Genomic DNA, 21,148 nt, shown 5'->3' on the forward strand with positions numbered 1-21,148 from the left:
AACCCATTAGGTATCGAAATTTGGTACCGAACGACAAGACATTTTTCGATACTCGATGGTATCGAGGCAATCGATACCATCGAGTATCGAAAAATGTCTTGTCGTTCGGTACCAAATTTCGATACCTAATGGGTTTGGTCGGTGCCTAAAAAGTATCGAACTCGATACCCAGCCCTACTTATAAATGTGCAAAGATGGGTTGGAAGAAACAATGGAGTACATGGTGGGCTACCATTTATCGGCAAGCTTCCGTTTACCTCTACAGCCTTTGTTAGCAACGAGAATGTGATCACCAACTGACAAAGGTAAACCCTTGACTCTCTTATTGTACTGATCAGACTGATGTTTTTGTTCTGTAGTAGAGTTCTTTTGAGCCAGCAGCATAGCAGACTGCAGATCTCTGACAAGGGATTGAACGTAGTCATTGGAATCACATATGGACTCATCACGAAGGACACTTTGAAACACAAGGTCAACAGCTAATCTTGGTACCCTCCCGAACATCAGGTAAAAAGGGGCAAACCCAGTTGTTTCATGGGCGGTGCAGTTATACACGAATGTCATTGTTTGCACTAACTGTGGCCACTTTTGTTTTGATCTAGGAGGAAGGGATCATAGCATGTTGCCCAGTGTTCTGTTGAACCTTTCAGTTCCTCCATTTCCCATTGGATGGTACGGGGAAGTTTGTGACTTGTCTACACCGGCAAGATCAAGAAGTTCTGCTATCAGCTCGCTCTCAAAACTGGCACCCGGGTCCGAATGGAGACGCTGAGGAAAGCCATAGATGCAGAAGAATCCATCCCATAGTTTCTTAGCAACACTCTTAGCAGACTGGTTTCGACAAGGAAAAGCGTGTGCTAGCTTGGTGAAATAATCCGTGATTACCAAGACATCCACAGATTTATTGTGCCTATCCTCAGCAGCCCAGAAATCAATGCATACAAGCTCCATTGGGGTAGTGGTCTTGATGCTCTCCAAGGGTGCTCTTGCCGCTGGCTCTGGAGTTTTACTTAGGACACAACGGGTACAAGTCTTGACGTAATCACGCACATCACATTCCATCCCAGGCCAATAGAACCTCTGATGAGCTAAGGACAGGGTACGTGGCTGACCTTGGTCATGAACACCAGAAAGAGCTTGCTGTTTCAAGGAATCAGGCAGCACAAACTGAAACTTCTTATGCTTCGTGATTGGATCTTTTAACGGCTCTGTAGAGAATGTCATTAAGCAAAAACAGTTTGTCCCACTGCTTCAACAATCTCAAAACATGCAAATCCTCATTCGTATGCTCACGCCTGGAAGGTCTGCGCTTTCTGCTGACATAAAAGGCCACCCTTGAAATAACTGAATCATTGTGCTGCTGACTCTGCAATTCAGACAATGAAAAGGCATGGGTTACATCTTGACAGTCGGGAATCAATGAACTCAAGTGATCAGCCAGGGATGTCACTCTGGATACAGCTCCTGCATCACAAGATGACAAGATAGATGACCATCCTCAGCAGTCATGGAAATATCCCTCTCAGAGCTTTGGTTAAGTTCAGTGTCAAGTGTCTGAGGCTGTAATGGCATGTAAGACGGATAGTTTTTTATGCACAGAATCATCATTCACACTGTGTACGGGCTCCAGCAGTTCAGAGTAAGGTTTGGAGAGAAGACGCTGACTCACTGGCTTGACAAATGGGACACTACTGAATGCATCCGCCACCACATTCAACCTTCCAGGGACGTACTTGATTTTAAAATTGTACGGGGCAAGCTTTGAAACCCAGCGCTGCTCACATGCATCTAACTTAGGTTTGGTCATGATATACGTGAGCGGTTTGTTATCAGTCCATACAGTGAACTCTTGGCCTTTTAGCCAGTGACTGAACTTGTCACATATGGACTACTTGAGAGCCAAGAACTCCAGTCTGTGCGCAGGGTAATTGGCTTGGCTGCAGCTCAGAGACTTGCTGGCGAAGGCTATAGGACGTGCCTTATCCTCACCAGTGGGAACTTGAGAAAGCACTGCACCTAGGCCATCCAACGACGGGTCAGTGCAGAGAATAAAGGGGCGCTCAAAGTCAGGGTGAGCAAGCACGACACTCTGGACAAGGGCTCTTTTCAACTCCTCAAAGGCGACATCACAGGCAGGAGTCCAGTCTTGGGGAGACAACTCTCAGAAAGTGCCAGCTTTATTACGACTGCTTGTGCCTCTCGCCAAATGTTTTTGTCCAGCCGTCAAATTGAACAGTGGCTTTGTGATTTGTGAACATCCAGGAATGAAGCTTTGGTAGTACAGAACCATGACCTGAAACTATCTTATTTTCTTTGGCGAAGGTGTAAAGCCATCCTCTTTCATGAGATCTTTCTTCTGAAAGGCAGAAATGACTGCTACCTTGTCTTCATCCACAGAAACTCCAGAACTGCTGATCACATGGCCCAGAAACTTGGAGCGCCTGAGAAAGTGACAGTGACACTTTTTTGGAGCCAACTTCAGATTACTAGCTCTCAATCTAGAAAACACCACTTCCAAGCGTTTCAAGGCCTCCTGTTCAGAACAGGCAAAAACCAGCAAATCATCAAGATAGCAAAGGCGGCTGGAAAAGTTCAGATCTCCAAAAATGCTGAGCATCATGCGCATAAAGGATGCCGGACTGTTACACAGGCCCTGGGGAAAGCGGTTGTATTCATACAATTCCATGGGTGTTGTGAACGCTGTGTAATGCCGATCAGACACATGGAGTGGGATGTTGTAAAATCCTGATGTTAAGTCCATAGAGCTGAAAAGAAGATTGCCACCAAGAGCAGCCAAGCAATCTGCCTGATGTGGCAATGAGCATCCTTGATTGTCTTCGTGTTAAGCCAGCGAAAATCAGTACAGACTCTCATAGATCCATCCTTTTTCCAAACCATTACCAAAGGAGATGCATATTCGCTGATGGATTTACTAATAATGCATTTCTCTTCCATTTCAGAAAGAACCTCGCTCAACTTTTGATAGTGGGCGGGAGGTATTCGGCGATAAGGCAGGCGGAACGGGCGCTCATCACACAGATGAATTCTGTGTACGAAGTCTTTCGCCTCTCCACAATCAAGTCTGTCTCTGGAAAAAACATCGTGATAGGACACTATAAGACTCGCCAACTCCTCCTTCCATAACTTGGAGACTTCACACCCATCGATATCAATGTCCTCCAAACCATACTCGCGCAGCAGCCGCACAGGGTCAACTGATAGAATGGGCTTGGGGAGAGCAGAATCAGTGACATCATGAGGTTTGCACACACTTTGCGTGAGAGAAACATCTTCCACCACCAAACAAGGGGACACATCTGCCAGCTTGGTGTTACACCGAAGAGTTGTTGGAGACTGGGTAGGAATCAGAATCTTCATCGGTACCCATCGGTCACCCCACATAGGAGACACAACACGTCCAACAAGAACATGACTGGGTGCTGAACGTGTAGTAGTGGGTTCAACAATGACGGTGCTACCTGGGGAAATATGAGTGTTGGCAGGTAATTTTCCCCACACAAGGTGCTCATTCCTGGGAAGTAAAGTGACTGCTTGACAAAGCTTCACTGAGTCAAGTTTTTAAGGTTGAGGGGAACCAGAACAACGGGAAACACACCTCAAAAGCTTGAGAAACTGTTCACATTCTGGGTTGCTGTTTTGACAGGAAATGAGCTCCCAGTACTTCTTTTCGGCTTTCATCTTCTGAAGCACACATTTGATGATGTTACTGCCAATAATGAACTCGTCCTTCTGTCCAGGTACTAGTAACTTTACTAGTACCTGGACAGAAGTACGATGAACTTAAATCCATAGACTTCGACTTCCAGGTCATACGTGCACTTAGGCTGAATAGTAAGACCACCACAGCCAACGAGCACCACGTTACCAGGAATCACTGAGGGTTGAGGGAGAACTTCATTGGCATGCAACTTGGATTCACCTTCCGTACTCAGGGTACAAGCCATACTGCCTGAATCAAGCAAACCCTTCAGTACGGACTGGTCGCCAACAGTCACAAGAGCATAGAACAGATCACTAGCTCCCTCAATTTTCTGAGATCCCACATATAGCACTGTTTTGTCGGGTGGCAACAACTTGCAACTATTTACAAAAATTTCTTGTGGGTCTGACTCATCATTTAGGGGAAGTTCACCACCGCCCATGCTTACCCCCTCCACACATGGGCTAGTTAGTTTAACTGGGTGGTAGGAGAAAGCGGTTCAAGGCCTGCCGCCTCAGGGCAATTACTCTTAAAGTGTCCAGGTTTGAGGCAGTTACGACAAAGCTGATGGCGCATGCAGTGAGTATACGTAGTGTGCTCTGTAGACCGACACACTCTACATGTTGAACTCACACTTGACTTGGGATCTGAAGTTTTGACAGTTCTACCAGGATGAGACGAGGACAGTGCATAGCGATAAAACTTTATCCATCATGCCAACCAACTGCTGCATACTAGCATTCGGATTAAAAGGAGACGCGTTGGGGTTGAGCTGACCCATTTGAGCATTGTGACTGACCTGATGAGAGTTCGGGCTGTTTGGGAGAATTGGGTACAGGATCATCACTGACCATCACAGTGTTCTGATGGCAAGCGGACACAGGTAAGTAGCATGTAGTTCTAGCAGAAGCTCTTTTCAGGTTCCTGCCGTGACAATCCAGCCGCACTTGAACCTCGGCAGCACTCCACTGTTCAGCAGGCTTGAACTGAAAATACAAAGCAAGGACCAGCTCGTCAGTGAACAACGGCTCTGTGTAGTTAATGCTGCTCAATGTGTAAGCCCGCACGTGATGCAGATTTACCACTGATTACAGAACCGGCTTTACTGATAAGATGTCCATTAAATATCGCATGCGATTCATCGTGCAGCCCTACTCTTGAACCTCGGCAGCACACTGTTCAGCAGGCTTGAACTGAAAAGACAAAGCAAGGCCAGGATCTGGACAGTGAGAGACAAACATCATTACAGCTTCAGCTGCAGGGTCTTCAACGCACTTATTGCGCCTACGCAAACACTCATCAGCCACATCAATTGCCTTATTCAATCGTATCCAATAGTCCATTGAGCTCTCATCGGTCTTAGGAAGCGTGTTGTAAAAGTCAGCCATAGGCATGTTCGAATACATCAACTCACTGAAGTTTCGTTTCAGAATATCAAACACTGTACTAGGGAGCACTGTAGCGGTCGGCCCTGGGAAACTGCGCAAGGACACTTTGACTACATCCCTCACTTTTCCTGCTAATCTGCTCAAAATGACATCAGAGGCTTCAGTGTCATCTGTGCATTTCTTATTGTTCAAATAACTGTACATCAAGTCTTCCCATTCATGCACAGTAAATTAATCACTTTTATCACCCCTAAAGAAAAGTGGAGGTGTAACATCGTGTTGGACAATGACTTAAGAAGACAAAGTTAGAAGCATCAGCACATTCACTTGAATGTTGCACAACTGACTTAGACTGCATTTGGCTCGGCTGTTGTGCTACATTAAGACTGGCTGAAATGCTTTGACCGATTTTCTGTGCCAAATCAGAAATAAGACCCCCTAAAGACTCAGCAGTAATAACATGATCAGCATTTGCATGTGTAAAAGGGGTAGAACAAGCAGCTGGGCTCTATGAAGTAGAGGTCTGCGCGGATTGTTTTTTCAGTCCCCCCCGCTATAAATATGCTACGACATCTGTCATTTAAAATGATAGGCTAAGCAAAATTTAAACAAAACCGAGTTGAACGTCCTTCAAGGACAGCGCAGCCACACTTTGCTCCATCCTTATTCTGCTTTGTCACTCATCGACAACCTGCCTGTTCTGTCTGAGGGCCGTAATTACCCCTCAGTAAATAGTGATCTACATGATCCCGTAGACTACATCCTGCTCTAAGCATTGTTATTCACAGGCTGCGCACAGACCTCGCAAATAAAATGCGTGACTCAGAGAGTGCTGGTTCATGCGTGCAGCACATGCATAACAGTCCTGAGTGCAGGCTGTAAGGTCAATAAGAATAAAGGACAGGTATGTTGTTCTGAAAGGACGTCGGGAACGGGATACTGTTAGACCGCCCGCTCCCGTTCAAATTACACCAGAGTTACCGATCGCGACTGCGTTTTATTTAGGAATTTAATCCCGCGTTGCAAGAAATCTGGTCGGGGAGAGCCGCGGGAATACAGACCTCTACTCTGAAGCCCCAATAGCTGAATCAGACATGTGTACATGGTCAATTTCTGCATTAAAGATTAGAATGCCCTCCCTCTCCCAAAACATTGAGGTGAAACATCAGACATTTTGTCAGTGTGCTGTATTCTAGCCCCACTACCCCTGCCTACTGGGAACATAGCACTGGGCCGTTGCACAGGTCTAAGATTTTCCTGATTATCAGTGTCCTCAAACATGACTCAGCATAAATAGTAAACACAGAAAAATTTAATAATTGCCTCAGTAAATGGAAATAAAAACACATATGCACAACCTAGAATGCAGATAAAATATATACTTCGAAGAAATACACTTAAGACTCTTTCAAAACAGTTCAGAGTTCAATATGAAGGATACGATGGTCGACGGTCACTGAAGCATCCCGCTGTCCTTATCACAAAGTCTCTCTCAATTAATGTGCTTTAACGATGAACGAATGTCTTCCGGAGAAAAAAAGTCGTAGATCATAAAGTCAATGAAACTCTTTACCATCCCTTTAACAAGCAACAGTCTGTCCAGCGATGTCACGCGTCCTCCTTATCCACGAGCACCGGGCCGATGTGAGCGATGGCGGTGAGAAAGACCGGGAGAGGAGATCAGCGAAGCAGGCGAGCCTTCGCGCAACCACAGTGATCTGCGAAGCGCTGATCTGATGATCCGAAATGGTCACGGCACCACGTGTAACCGGTGTAGCCTTTTTATGCATTAATCAGACGGACATCAGATGACGGTTCGACTCTTCTTTAATCTGATAAGACATAAGAGTATGTATATACGGTGTGAATTCACCCTTTTTTGTTTCTCTCCCATGCAGAGACGGTGCAGAAAGGGGACATTTCAGCAATGAAATTCATTTAACAACATTAGTAACAAAGCAGCATACCTGACAAGACATAAGAGTATGCATATACGGTGTGAATTTGCCCTTTTTCGTTTCTGTAAGACGAATGTAAAGTGCAATGTAATTAGCATGTGCTTCCAGTTTACATCGGACAGAAAAGTGACCAAACTTGATGAAAATACAATAATAATAATAATAATCAAATATACATGAAAAATAATGTCTCATATGATTTAGACGACAGATTTAAGTACAAAAGTAATTTAAAAGAAAAAGATGTAATTGGATTAATCAGAGCTCATTAGAAACCCACCTCTCCCATGCAGAGACAGTGCAGAAAGGGAAGAGGAGGTGCAAAGACAGGAAATTAAGAACAACATTGCATTCAGAAATTTAAAGGGGATGGTGCACACACACACACACACACAGAGACAGGCATATCAGCAGTGGTGGAAAGAGTACTGAAAATTTGTACTTAAGTACAAGTACTGTTACATTGCTGAAATACTCAATTACAAGTAAAAGTACTGGTGCCAAAACAGTACTTAAGTAAAAGTACAAAGTACTCCTCTCAAAAACTACTCAGAATACTAGTTACTAGTTACTTTTTAACCGGCGATATTTAATGAATTACCAAAAAATATTCATTCATATCAAAGATATATGTGGATAATAGTTACTTTGAACAAAACCCACTTTTATCTTATTGACAAAGTATGTGAATTAGTGGTCATGATACAGGAATTTCTATCTTCAATACCTTAAATATAAATATCAAAGTACCAGTGAACCGGAAGTTGCAACTGACTTCAGTGATGTATTTCCAAGTGAAACGGAATTTTGAATGAAGGGCGGGGTTTTATTGTGGTGCACCTCCTCTCCACCTCTTGCTCATAGCAGATTCACGGTTGGATAGTGGTTAAGAATATCTGCTTGTTACGTCTGACATCATGCTTCAACGCTTATGGGTCCTAACGCTCTGCCAGAAGCCCCCCAAAAAACAACAAACATATACACATATATGTTTGTGCATATACACACTCACGATGTCATGTAATACTGAAAAATTATAACCCTACCCTTTATCTCCATACTGAAATCCCAGATAGCCTGACAATGATTCAGCTGAAATATAAGTGTCTGAGACACTGTGAGCACAGTGACTGTAGTGTGCACAGCAAATGTTTAAATGCTTAGCTTAAATATGTAATATTAATTCAATAATGATCATAAATGGCTGCTCAGATAGTATTCTCAAGTGAAATGAGGAGAGGCTTGGACCTGGAAACAGCAATCCTTACGTCATGACTTAACAAGAGGATTCTCCCCAAGCTGTCAAACTGACGTCATCAGAGCAAGAACGCCATTCCAGAGCGGAAGCCAACTTTCAGTTTTTGATTAAAGATTACGACGGCAGACAATTTTTTTTCCAGTGTATTGACTTGCACGGTTTAATTGTTCACCACAAGACTAGTAATGTGCACTAAAAAGTAAGTAGGGTCATTTTTGATTTCATGACAACTAATCATTTTCAATACTATTGGCAAAACTAACACATACTACTGTATACTGCCATATAAATATTTTAATATTTAAAAAAAAATTTGTACATCTATTTTTTCAAGGCAATCATTATTTCAAGATTATTATTTCAATCTTTTAAATTGGTTTAATCCAAGTCTTCTAAAAAGACACATTCGTATTCATATGATTAACAGATTTTAATATAGGCTTTTATTTACATACATATAAAAATGTATTAATTACCATTACAAAAATTCTGTGCATTTGTGTCTCTAAAATAGGGTAACTTTGTTGCAAAAGCCTACAGCACAAGGAAGCTTGATTTCAAATTTGATTTCAAACTGAATTGAATTTGCAAAAAAACAAGTACACATTCAGGAATAAAATTATAAAACTGATTACCTCAATTCTGTTGAGGTATCCAAAATATGACAACACTGAACTTTTATAAGCAGTGATTTAAGAGCCATATACAGTATGTTAGGCCTATTTATTTAGATAAATGGAACATCAGATGGCTTTGACCCTAATGTCTGTACAATGTAGTGATGCAGTTAGGCAAACTAGGATATTTATACCAATCAGACAAATATCCCATTCCAAAACATTTCTAGCATAAACTTACATTGTAAAGAAATTAAAGTTCCATCTTTGATTGTTGAAAGACTTTCTGGTGCATTTGACTTACAGCCAATAAAATTTCCAGTAGGATTTTCGTCGATCAGGCGTGGATCTATTCTGAATGGTTGATAACTTTTGACAAAATTTAATCCATGAGCAAAGTGAAATAATTTCTACTTTAAAAGCACGGAGAGATCGCGATTGCACACCGTCTGCGCACAAGCAATATCTGAGTGAGAGGACAGGCAGTTCATTTAGGCCTATTTGACAGCGAAATATATGGCAAGCCAAACAACCCAAATGTGGGACGAAACAGCGCGGTATTAAAGTGTTCGCGCCGCGCTGACCTGGCATAGGCGTGGCTCAATGGACCGAGCTGACCGACTCGACAACGCAGAGAGGACGTGTTTACTAGCGCCACCGAACTGACAGCGCAGCGCTGATCAGTTACAACAGCACAGCGCGAACGTTACTCTTCTTCTTCTTCTGATCAGCGCTGCGTCAGTTCGGTGACGCTAGTAAGCACGTCCTCTCTGCGCTGTCGGGTCGGTCGCGCAGCTCGGTCCATTGAGCCGCGCCTATGCCAGGTCAGCGCGGCGCGAACACTTTAATACCGCGCTGTTTCGTCCCACATTTGGGTTGTTTGGCTTCCCATAAAATACCTGCAATCCCGCGCGGACATTCAGACTCTGTAATTGTCAGGAGGCGGATGCGTGTCAAACTCACTGTCGGAGAGGAGAGAGAGAAAAAGAAGCGGCTTTTCCCGGTTCAGATATCAGGGCTGTTATTGGTCCGTTCACAGTCGGATATCTTTATTGGCTACTGAAGTGCCGTCAAATGTTTGAATATCAATTCAAATTGTGGGCGTACTCAACGAACTATGATTTAAAAGTAACGATGTAGATTATTTTGCTTAATTTGTAATTAAGTACAAGTAAAAGTACAGCTTTAAAAATATTTTTAAAAAAGTACAAGTACCCGAAAAAACTACTTAATTACAGTTAGGTAAGTAGTTGTAATTCGTTACCTCCACCACTGCATATCAGGTACACATTTTAACATTTTTGTGTAATTCTACATAAATGAACTTAATACTTTCTATACCTGTTACACATTTCATATAGATCACTTTTCGTTTTTATATTTCTTATGCAAATAACATTACCAAGCACTCATAGAATTATGGACCAATAATATTGTAGTCAGAATGGCCCAGGGATCCTGGTTTGGCAGGTTAGCTTTGACAATTAGCCCCCTCATGGTACTGTAGATGCTGTGAATCCATCATTATGTGGGCAAAAGGATCTTTCTCCATCTCTAGATGTTTTAATGTATCATAAATATATTAACAGTTGACCGACAATCACAGAAAACAAAGTCAAAAACTGATTCTCCAGCACATAAAACAAGATCTAGACTGCCACTAGACATTATAAAAATGAAAAGATTAACAGTGAATGAGTAATTGATGACTAAAGTTAAATTTTTGGGTGAACTAATGCTTTGAGAGTTAATTTTATGTCTTACATTTAGCAAGTGTTTGACTGATATGAAATCTCCCTAGTAATCACATTGCCTTTAAGTCAGGAGTTTGGAAATAAACTACAACACTGGCAAACCATGTTTTTATATCTCTATGTGTATGTGTGTGTGTGTGTGTGTGTGTGTGTGTGTGTGTGTGTGTGTGTGTGTGTGTGAGTGCTTGTATAGTGAAAGATAAAAAAACGGACGCAGTATTTGTTTGGATAAGCAGAATGCCTGCGCCCAGCGTATGTCTGGCACCGGACCATGAACCCGCTGCCCCACTCTCTATTAATGGCATAATGAACACGGCTGCTGGAAACCAACCATTTCTGCTGAACAGCCGCAAATATCACAGACCTAATGATAGCATACAGCATGCATGAGGGACACAAAATCACCAGGCAAGCAAACAAATATATTTACAAAACTCCAACATACATACATGCATACATATAAACGTACATACAGAGGCCGCAACCACTGCTCAGACTGTAGGGTGCCTGGCCTCTGTTGCTAAGCGACAAATTACTTTTCCTGTAAGGGCATTTTCCCCCATTACAAAACAGTATTTGTACAATACTAATAATGTATGACATAATTTCTAAGTGCAAAACATTTTCGCAAACAAACATTTCGAAAATGTGGCCTCCATATATTTCTAGTTCAAAACATTCAGTTGTTTACAAGCGCTGGCACTACGAGCAGCTGTTGACAGCTAGCTATTATTTGAAGAAACAAATATATTTACAAAACACCAATCCGGTCAGCAGGTTTCACTCCAACATACATACATGCATACATATAAACGTACATACAGAGGCCGCAACCACTGCTCAGACTGTAGGGTGCCTGGCCTCTGTTGCTAAGCGACAAATTACTTTTCCTGTAAGGGCATTTTCCCCCATTACAAAACAGTATTTGTACAATACTAATAATGTATGACATAATTTCTAAGTGCAAAACATTTTCGCAAACAAACATTTCGAAAATGTGGCCTCCATATATTTCTAGTTCAAAACATTCAGTTGTTTACAAGCGCTGGCACTATGACTTGCTGTTGACAGCTAGCTATTATTTGAAGTGCAGTAAATTGCATCAGGACGGAGAGTGAGCATGAATCAGTCAGCCAAAATGACATGCTTTTGGTTCCACATTAGTGATACTCAAAAGATACTCAAGGTGAGGCAAAAGGTAAAAGCTTCTAGACCAGCCTTTCAAACCCCCAACAACCTCACGCTATTGATTCAACATGTCTCCAATTCAGTGGTTGTCATGGAGAATCATTGTGCATTTTCAAGAGAGCTAAAAAAAATACCTTGTAATATAGACAGAAATCCATATATGCATTACACTTTCAGTAATGCGCTTTGTAATATTGATATTTCTAGCCAGATTTAAGCTAAATGATGCATTTCAGCAAGATACAAAACATTGCCATGATTCAGTGATAGTATCAGATATACTACAGTATGTCAGTACTACAGTAAAACTACAGTATTTGTTTATATGCCATAATGCAGCTTGATTGCCATAGACACATATCATGGGATGTAATTGGGGATGTTATGTCATGATATTTTAAAATTGTTTTATTATTATTTATATATTTTTATTGTTTGTATAATGTCTAACTTTTTTAGATTTTATTTTTGTACTGTATAGTTTGTATGTATGTGTATATATATAGTATCAGCTATACTACTAGTATAGCAGTACTATAGTAAAACTGCAGTATATTAATCACAGTATATATAGTATATAATTATAGTATTAATAATATAAGTATATTAATTATAGTATATTTCATGGTATATAAGTGGTTCTGTTATATACTGATATTTAAAAATTGTTTTATTATTATTTATATATTATTATTGTAACGTATACAAATACATAATTATTATACATAAGTATTTTTATGTATACAAATATAAAAATGTATACATATATTGTATATATGTATATATAGTTTTAATGAATAGTATGTATGTATGTGTGTATGTATATACAGTATATACTGTATATAAAACATGCACACACATATATTTGTATAATGTACAATATAATGTATGATTTAATGTAGATATGACATCTAGCTTTCTGCAATTATATATTTAATATAATGGTTAATAAACAAACTGGTTTTCAACATATCTGTGCTGGTTACATGTCTTTTCTTTACAGTATAAAATAATTAATAATTATTAATAATAATTAACACAAATCAATATCTCTTGTCCATTTATTAAATTATTTGCTAAGCAACTTTTTGGGTTTATTTGGCCATAATGACTGCGCTTTTATCCCTTACGCTTCAATAAGTGATCAAACTTCCTTTGTTAGAGGAAATGACACATTTATTAACGCACACTATGTATGAATACTAGAGCAGTCGGTCTATACCTGCCGCTAAATCTGCAGCATACTAAACACGCCTCATGCTGCCTCTCTGTACAAACAGTGACAGGTTGAATGACAGCTTTCTTTTATTCCACCCATTTCGCTCTCGTTCATTTTCCCCTCTTTGTGTGTGTGTTTTTTATTTCAATACCCATTAGTCACTACTATTGCCTTTGTCACCATGGAAACTGGACTAGACATGTCTTCCTCGGTTCTCTAGGCTTCTCTAGTTCCCTCTCCCTGGTGGGCGGTCTCTGATTCTCTCCTCTGACTGACACCTCACCTGCCCTATACGCACACCAGAATATCTGTACATCTCTTGCCATATTCACACTACAGGTTACATAACAGCAAGCCTGCCTTAAATAACCTCTGTGAATGCCTATGTAGTAACTGCATAAAGAGTGGCCAACCATCACCACAGGCACTAGCTAAAACCAAAAGTGCTTTTTTTAATGAGAATTGCCCATCAAAATCATTCCTACTCTCAAAGTGGATGTTCAGGTTTATTCAGAAGCAAAGCATCCTGCGGGAGTTTTGGTGTGAATAAATCTGACCCGCAGTGGCATGCGGCTGCAACATCTGACCTTCTGTGCTTCTGTGCTTTATGAATCATAACAGCGTTTCCAAATGCACTGCAACACAAGTAGTTTCTTGAAAGCTTCCTATGAAGCCAAAAGCCCATCAGTTGTGTGAGCATACAGTTTTTTGCGACATTTCCAGGTGAAGCTGGATCAAAGCAGGGTTCGAATACAGCTGCAAAGCCATGTCACCGCACTCACACAGCATACATAATTTGAAAATAAGTGGCATGGCTGCGACGCTGTACGTGCACGAGATTCCCACTGTCAAGCATCAGCCATGTCACATAACATAGCATCCACACAGCTTGTGATGGCATTCAAAATACTCTCTTCCGTGGTGCGCTTGGACACTGCTCAACAACATTTGGAATAGCAAGCAGTCTCTTGGGAAGTGGGCTAATGTTTTTAAAGGGGTCATATGATGCCATTTCAAATTTTCCTTTCTCTTTGGAGTGTTATAAGCTGTTCGTGCATAGATAAGATCCCTAAAGTTGCAAAGACTAAAGTCTCAAACCCAAAGAGATATTCTTTATAAAAGTTAAGACTTGTCCACGATCTCCTAAAACGCCTAGTTTAAACACACCCCCACATGTCTACATCACTGTGTGGGAAGTTTTGCATAACACCGCCCAAATGTTCACACAAAGAAAGAAGGCGTAACTTTTATTCTCGCTGTAGTATTGTTGTTGCCGCCGCCGCGCTGTGTGTTTCGTTGTGAAAGCGAAACTACTTTGTTTGGCCTTCCAAAAGAGGACGATATTCGCTTCGTCATGCCTAGAGCTGATCCGTGCTGGTCGCTGAGGAAATACATCAACTTCGCGCTGTGGATTGCTGGATCGGCTTTCACCGTGGATGAAGCGGAATCCCGGGGGTGGGGTCGTCACATGTGGTTGCCGCAAGCTCGCCGTGTGACGCTGTGTGTTTCGTTGTGAAAGCGAAACTACTTTGTTTGGCCTTCCAAAAGAGGATACAACTAGAAATCAGTGGTTAAATTGTATTTACAACACTGTTCCAGAACAGTTCTTTATTCTTATTCAGATGTGTGCAGCACATTTTATGGAGGACTCTTTCCTGAACCTGCAGAGTAGCCTACAATGCGTCTGTGCATAAAGGCTGTTTCTATAAAGTGGGGCAGTTCCAACTTTGCAAGGACAGTCTGGCTCTTCTGACTCACAGCCTGTAAGTAAGTTTTTTAAATTTAAAGAATTTGCCACTGACTATTCAAACACGAGTTTTGAGTAGTGTAGAGTAGCGCTTGTTGTTTGTTGCTTCTCTGATCACAAATGCAGACCTGGGGCCTCATTTATAAAATGTTGCGTATAAACCATCCTAAATTTGTTCTAAGATCATTTCTCAAAAGTGTGTAAGTGCGATTCAGAGAAAACGAACATGCGCACAAAAACATGCGCGTATGCCTCTCTTCCAGATGTGACATTTATAAATCGCAAATGATCTTGAAATTGTGCGCAGCTGACTGGCGTCAGATCTCCGCCTTGTAAACGCCCCCCTAATTAATATCATTACCATATAAAAGAGCACACGCCAATATCCGAATTTCTATGCTTGAGAATGACGAGCACAAAGAAAAGAAAAAACTTTACTTTTGAGACTTTACTGAATCTGAAATTGAGGTCCTACTGGTGGAGGTAGAGGTTCGTGCAGGGACGCTTTTTATTTAATAATGTGTAATTATTCTGTGTACAAACTGTGTTATATTTTTTTCAATTGACTATTATCAAAATTACTACTTCTAGAAACAACAGAAATAATAATAGTATTTATAAAACAATTAGGTTTCCAAATGTAAGAATAAACCACAAATTCAAGTAACATTTTCAGTCATCTTATAAAAAGTGAGCCGTCCTACTTTTAAAATCACTTGCTATGACAACTAATAAAAAGTTTAATATCACAAAATTCTTGCAAAACTTTAACAAACATTATTGAAAGAAAAATTGGACATTTCATATCATAATAAAATTAATTATTATACGATTATGGTCTCCAGTCTGAAAAAACCTGCATGTGATTTGGCATTTCTTTATATTTACACAGTTTACTAATGCTACTCAAATGTGCCATTAATGTACTGACACAAAAATATAGTGTATTTTATACAAATATAACTGATGTAAATGACAAAAATAAAGTTTAAGGCTGATGTCTCTATTCATTTTCACAGAAGCAAAGCAGCAGATGATATAAATAAAAACAGTTAACAATGTTATTGAATAGAATATATTAAAAACCGTTATTGCACGACATAGGCCTATTCTTATAGGCTACACAGACAAAACTGTCAGAGATGCGTTTATGCAATTTTTTTTCTATTTTACACATTAGTAGTAAATAAAGACTTCGCAAGTTCTCTTGTAAAATAAAATAATTTAAAAAAAACATGGAATAAACTGTGTACAGAAAGCGAGTAGAGAACTCTCAACATTAGGCTACTAAAAAGGTCAGTTTAATCTCGTAAAAACTCCCGTTAATAAAAAATCTGACTACACTGCACAATTAATCTCTTACTCTGCATCTAGGTTAGGTTAGGTTACTTTATTCATACCCGGAGGTAAATTTGTCTTGCAGTAAAATGACAGTGACAACCATCCATAACACAAATTCAAAAAACACATTTAAAAATATAACACAACAGATAACAAAAATATGATACAAGATACATGATATAAATTCTCCAAGACTCCCCCATCCTACAGCTTATTTAACACAGTTAAAACAGCGGGAACAAAGCTGTTTTTATATCGCTTCATTTTACACCTTGGGATTAAAAGCCTCCGCCCAGAGGGAAGAAGCTGAAACTCACTGTGCAAAGGTTGGGAGTCATCATTTAAAATAGAAGTAGACATTCGTTGCAACTGTCTGGTATATAACGATGTTGGATCCAACTGTGACTCACCCACCAATCGACTAGAGCATTTAACTATCTGGTTTAAAGAATTTCTTACTTTTAAAGATGTTTGTCCAAACCATACGACCAGAGAAAAAGACAAAACTGATTCAATAAAAGCACGATAAAACATGATCATTAACATGATCTATGTTGTTTATGATGAATTCGGTGCTTGCACATACACCGCTTTTATTATTATTGCAGCTTAGATATTCAAATAGCTGCAGTACTCCGACTTTGCCACAAGGAAAAGTGCGTACACCTGCTCAGACCCTGACGTGGCGGTAAGTACTTTTCCACGTCAAAGACTGTTTTTATAAATATGAACGTTGCCGTGGATTTTAGCGTATGCACACTCTAAGATCAAATCTGTGCGTACGCACATTTTATAAATGAGGCCCATGGTTTTATGTTTACGCGGCGCGATACGCAACGCAATGCGTAAAAAGACAGTATAAGTCATTATAATCAGTAATTATGTCCCCACTGGATGCAACAAATGCCTCGTTTATAATGGGATTTATTGGTGTTGTCTCGTCGTGCCGGAACACGGCATCACAGTATGGTAAGGGGCATAACATTTCCGTCACACGCTTGAGATATTCAGCCAATCACAACACACTGGATAGCTGGCCAATCAGCGTACACCTCGCTTTTCATAACGATGAGCTTTGTAAATATTGATGCGTTTCAGAAAGGCGGGACATAGAGGAGCAACAATAATGTACATTATGTGGAAAATAATGTGTTTTTTGAACCTTAAACCACATAAACACATTGCATTACACCAAATACACAACATAATGTTCATACGTCATATGACCCCTTTAATGCAAGAACACGGAGCAGTTCTTGAAAAGTGTTGAAAAGAAAATCAGATGTATTTTCCACTCTGTATTATTCCATTTGGTTCCATTCAAAGCAGTTCCCGGGAGTTCCATCATTGCAATTAAATCTCGGAATGGTTATTTCAATGAACGCTTCCATGTTGGTGAATCCATTAAAACATGGTATTGCAAAACAGTGGTGATGCAATCCACTAGTCATAGTGCATCTTCACACTCTCAGAAGCGCACACACAAACTTCCAGCAACATCACTTGTGAAACACAAACACACGCATACACACACACACACACACACACAGGCGAAACAGTGAAGAGAGTGGCATAAAACACTGAGCAGATGTTTCACATCTGCAAAACACTTCAGGGAAAGAGCCCACCACTGATTTGAAATTCCAGGGGCCAGTTCTCCAAAACTCACACATCCTGGCTCTTTCTGGTTGATGTTATCATTATAGCTGTGACTGATGCATTTAGGAGCATACAGAGCATCTCATCTACACGTCAATTGTGTTGGTGTCTGTGTGTGTGAGCAATACTCACTGTGATTTTAGTCTCCTTGATCTCCTTTTCCTTATTCTGCCTCCTGGCCAGGGAGGTGGACCCTGGGCTCTGAGGGGACAGACAGGAGGCATCATCTAAACTGCCCTCTGCATCAAAGCTTTCCTCCATCTCCATTGCTCCGTGCCTCCTCTCTTTCGTTCTTTCTTTCTCTCGCTGTCTCACTCTTTCTGCACTTTCACGCCGCTGCTCTGCCACACCGCTCGAGTCCCGCACGCAGTCTGACTGCCTGTTTCTGTTGCTGTGGCGAGCGATGCAGAGTGGAGTGTGTGTGTGGTGGGGGGACTCGGGGGAGGTGGGTCGTGGAAGCGTGACAGAGTGTGAGGGAGAGAGAAACAGGCAGAGAGAGTAGGTGAGGTACACAAGACTTCAACAACACTTCAGAGGGCACACGGTCGACAGGAAAGAGGGTAAATCTCTTTTCTGATGTACAGGCCAGATTTCACCACAAAATCAAAAGGAAAAAAAAAAAAATAGAGAAAAATAAATTATAATTTGTTTAATGAACCAAAGCCTGTTTTTAGGACCATTAGCATTTTCTTTTTGCAGTAATTTATTTTTAATAGCACACTTTTCACTGTAATGCAAAAAATAAAAATAAATAAATAATAATAAAAAGTCTTATACTGTTTACTGTAATGTAAAAAAAATTGATGTTACTACAATTTGAAAAATAATTTATTAATGTTTTTTTTATTTAAATATAACAAAACATTCAAGAATAGGAGGAGCAAATTACAAAGTTCATGGCAGTGTATGTATTTTAAGTTATGCTAATAAAATGAATAAAAACAGTGTTGTGGAATCAGGGCGATATTTATTACTGTACATTTTAGTAAAAATAAAAATGTGTTTTTAAAAAAAATAATTATAAAATAAAATATTATGTGGAATCAGGATGAAAAATGTGATTCTTTACCCAAAGAACAGTAATAAGAATTTTGGAGAAAATGTGTCTAATTGTCATGAAAACAAAGTTTACCTTTCATGGTAGTGTACATATTTTAAGTGATGGTATGGAAAAGAAGAGAAAAGAAAAGAAAAGAAAAATGCAAAACTAAACAAAACATTGTGTTATGTCAGGGTGATTTCATTACCGTAATGAAATTTTATAAAAATGTGCTTTTCTCCTACAGAAGTGTAATGAGAATTTGGGGGTAAATGTGCTTAATTGTCATGAAAAGTCACAATGAGAAAAAAAAAGCAAATACATAAACTGAAATCTTAAATAAACATACAAAATGGGGTTTATGTTCTTATATAATATAAAAACAGACATATTTTACTTTTTTCCCTCTTGTTTTTGGGGTAAAATACTGGTTAAAGGTTTCTTTGTAGAATTCAGTCAAGAAAACAAGAAGTCCAAAAAAAAAAAAAAACTATAAGGAGCTGTATATGCCTAAGAAAGATGGTTGAGAACAGCAGATAAAACAGCTCTTAGCATGCTGTTATGCGGTTGCTAGGGTGTTCTGAATGGTTGCTAGGCAGCTGCTTACTGGTCCAAGTCAAAGAACCCACCCCAAGTCTCTATGATATTCTGGGCTTTAGTTATGACTCTAGCCCCTCCTTCAAATCTATGTTTTTTTTGTTGTTTTTTTTACCAGTTTATTGGTTCTCCTGGAGTAAAGATTGTAAGTCTGATGTCTCAGAAAAGTAATGACACAAATTCCCTCAACAATCAGCATTATAATTGAGGTCTCATTCACATGGTGCGGGGTGAGCAATAAGCTAAAGTTCAATATCTAAAGCGACAGCGTGTGACCACAAATTTAAATAACAATATGAATAACTACAAATAAACAAAAGAGAGGTAAAAAAAATAGGAGAGCACAGAGTGTTAAAATGACGGGAGGGAAAGGATTTACTCAAATGGCACCACACCCCCTTCATTCTCTACAGTATATGTATGTTTGAGCAGAGAGGAGGGGAGGAGAGAGATGGAGGAGTGGTGAAATGGGGCAATGATATGTGAAATTGACATATCATTGGAGGTAAGCTGCAAACAACAGCACGCTGTCAGCAGAGACAAACCACATGACCTGTGAAAACAAAGCCATTTCTCACCGTGTGCGTGTGTGTGTGAGTGCTGGCGTGAGCTTATCTTTCAGACAGGCTGATGTTTCAAGGTATATGTATTCCTTTTACATCAGTGTTAGAGCTTTGAGAGGTGTGTGTCCAAGGCTGGTGAGTGCGAGTATGATTATACGCCTTATTTTAAGCTGCAGACGCTGCATCACCATCCTTGTGTGAGCAGGTGTTGCAGACTGTGTGCTAAGCGTGTGTATAAGCAAACATCTCCCAGCATGCATCAAACGACGCTACCGCCCCTCTGTGCTTAACTGTACTAGCATAGCGCGTGTGTTTGCATTGTGTGCTGAGCGTCTGTACACTTATTTGCACGCACTCCATCTTTCCAATAAAAAACATGGCTGGTACATGGCCAAAAAAACAGCATGCATAGTACTTAGTACAACGAGGAGCTAACGAACATGCAAAATCTCATTTTCTGTCTTACCATCCTGCAGAACATGTCAGCACCAGCCCGCAACTTGCGGTTCCGTTCCTTATCGCTCACCCAGTCCCGTTCAGCAACTGTTCGGCACCCTAGACTCTCCCTTGTCTTCTCCGTCTAACCCTTCCAAGCTCCGCTTAAACCCAACACCTTTCCAATCCTGGCCTGAGATCAAACTCTAACTGCGTACGAGGATCCAGAACTGGGTAAACAACAAAACAACAGCACGCCATATGGCCTACTCCTTGCCACTCCCATTTGCTGATGACATGAGCTGCCCTTGTCACGTGGGATAGGGAGGGTTTTACTTGGCCCTGCTTCACCAGCTTCTTTAACTGTTACTGTCCCCAGATTGGCGCAGATGGCACCAGATCTACTGACTCACATATTTCTGTCCGAATCCAAGTAGTGATGGAAGACCAAATCATTTGGTATTTGTAAACTGTTTGCACTTCATACTGGGAATTATTCCACAGAAGATTAAAGTCATATTATGCCTTACTCAATATAGTATAAGTGGGTGATAGCTCAGAATGGGACTGTACCTGGTTGCTGAGCCTGGTCTTCCTCAGGGACACATCTGGACGCTCCAGCACATGTCCAGAGGCTCCAAGAAGCTGACGTCCATTTACTGCA

The 21,148-nt window shown here is 40.4% G+C and overlaps 1 protein-coding gene across 4 annotated transcripts in view; it reads right to left on the reverse strand.

Annotated features, from left to right (window-relative positions):
• The window catches only part of LOC107583758 (growth arrest-specific protein 7-like), a 57,874-nt gene extending 37,310 nt beyond the window's left edge, over window positions 1-20,564 (reverse strand). Inside the window, exons 1-2 of one of the 4 annotated variants that reach the window (XM_016270073.1) lie at window positions 20,516-20,559; window positions 17,983-18,241 (exon numbers count right to left, since the gene is read on the reverse strand). In XM_016270073.1, coding sequence (XP_016125559.1) covers window positions 17,983-18,117 — 135 coding nt within the window. In that variant the 5' untranslated portion in view covers window positions 18,118-18,241; window positions 20,516-20,559. Of the gene's footprint in view, window positions 1-17,982; window positions 18,424-20,515 lie in introns of those variants that run through there. The other 3 variants (XM_016270081.1, XM_016270088.1, XM_016270066.1) reach the window with 3 other exon arrangements.
• Window positions 20,565-21,148: the final 584 nt, after the last annotated feature.

The sequence above is a fragment of the Sinocyclocheilus grahami genome, unplaced genomic scaffold (assembly GCF_001515645.1).
Source record: "Sinocyclocheilus grahami isolate Dianchi unplaced genomic scaffold, SAMN03320097.WGS_v1.1 scaffold5.1, whole genome shotgun sequence".
Classification (NCBI taxonomy): Eukaryota; Metazoa; Chordata; class Actinopteri; order Cypriniformes; family Cyprinidae; genus Sinocyclocheilus; species Sinocyclocheilus grahami.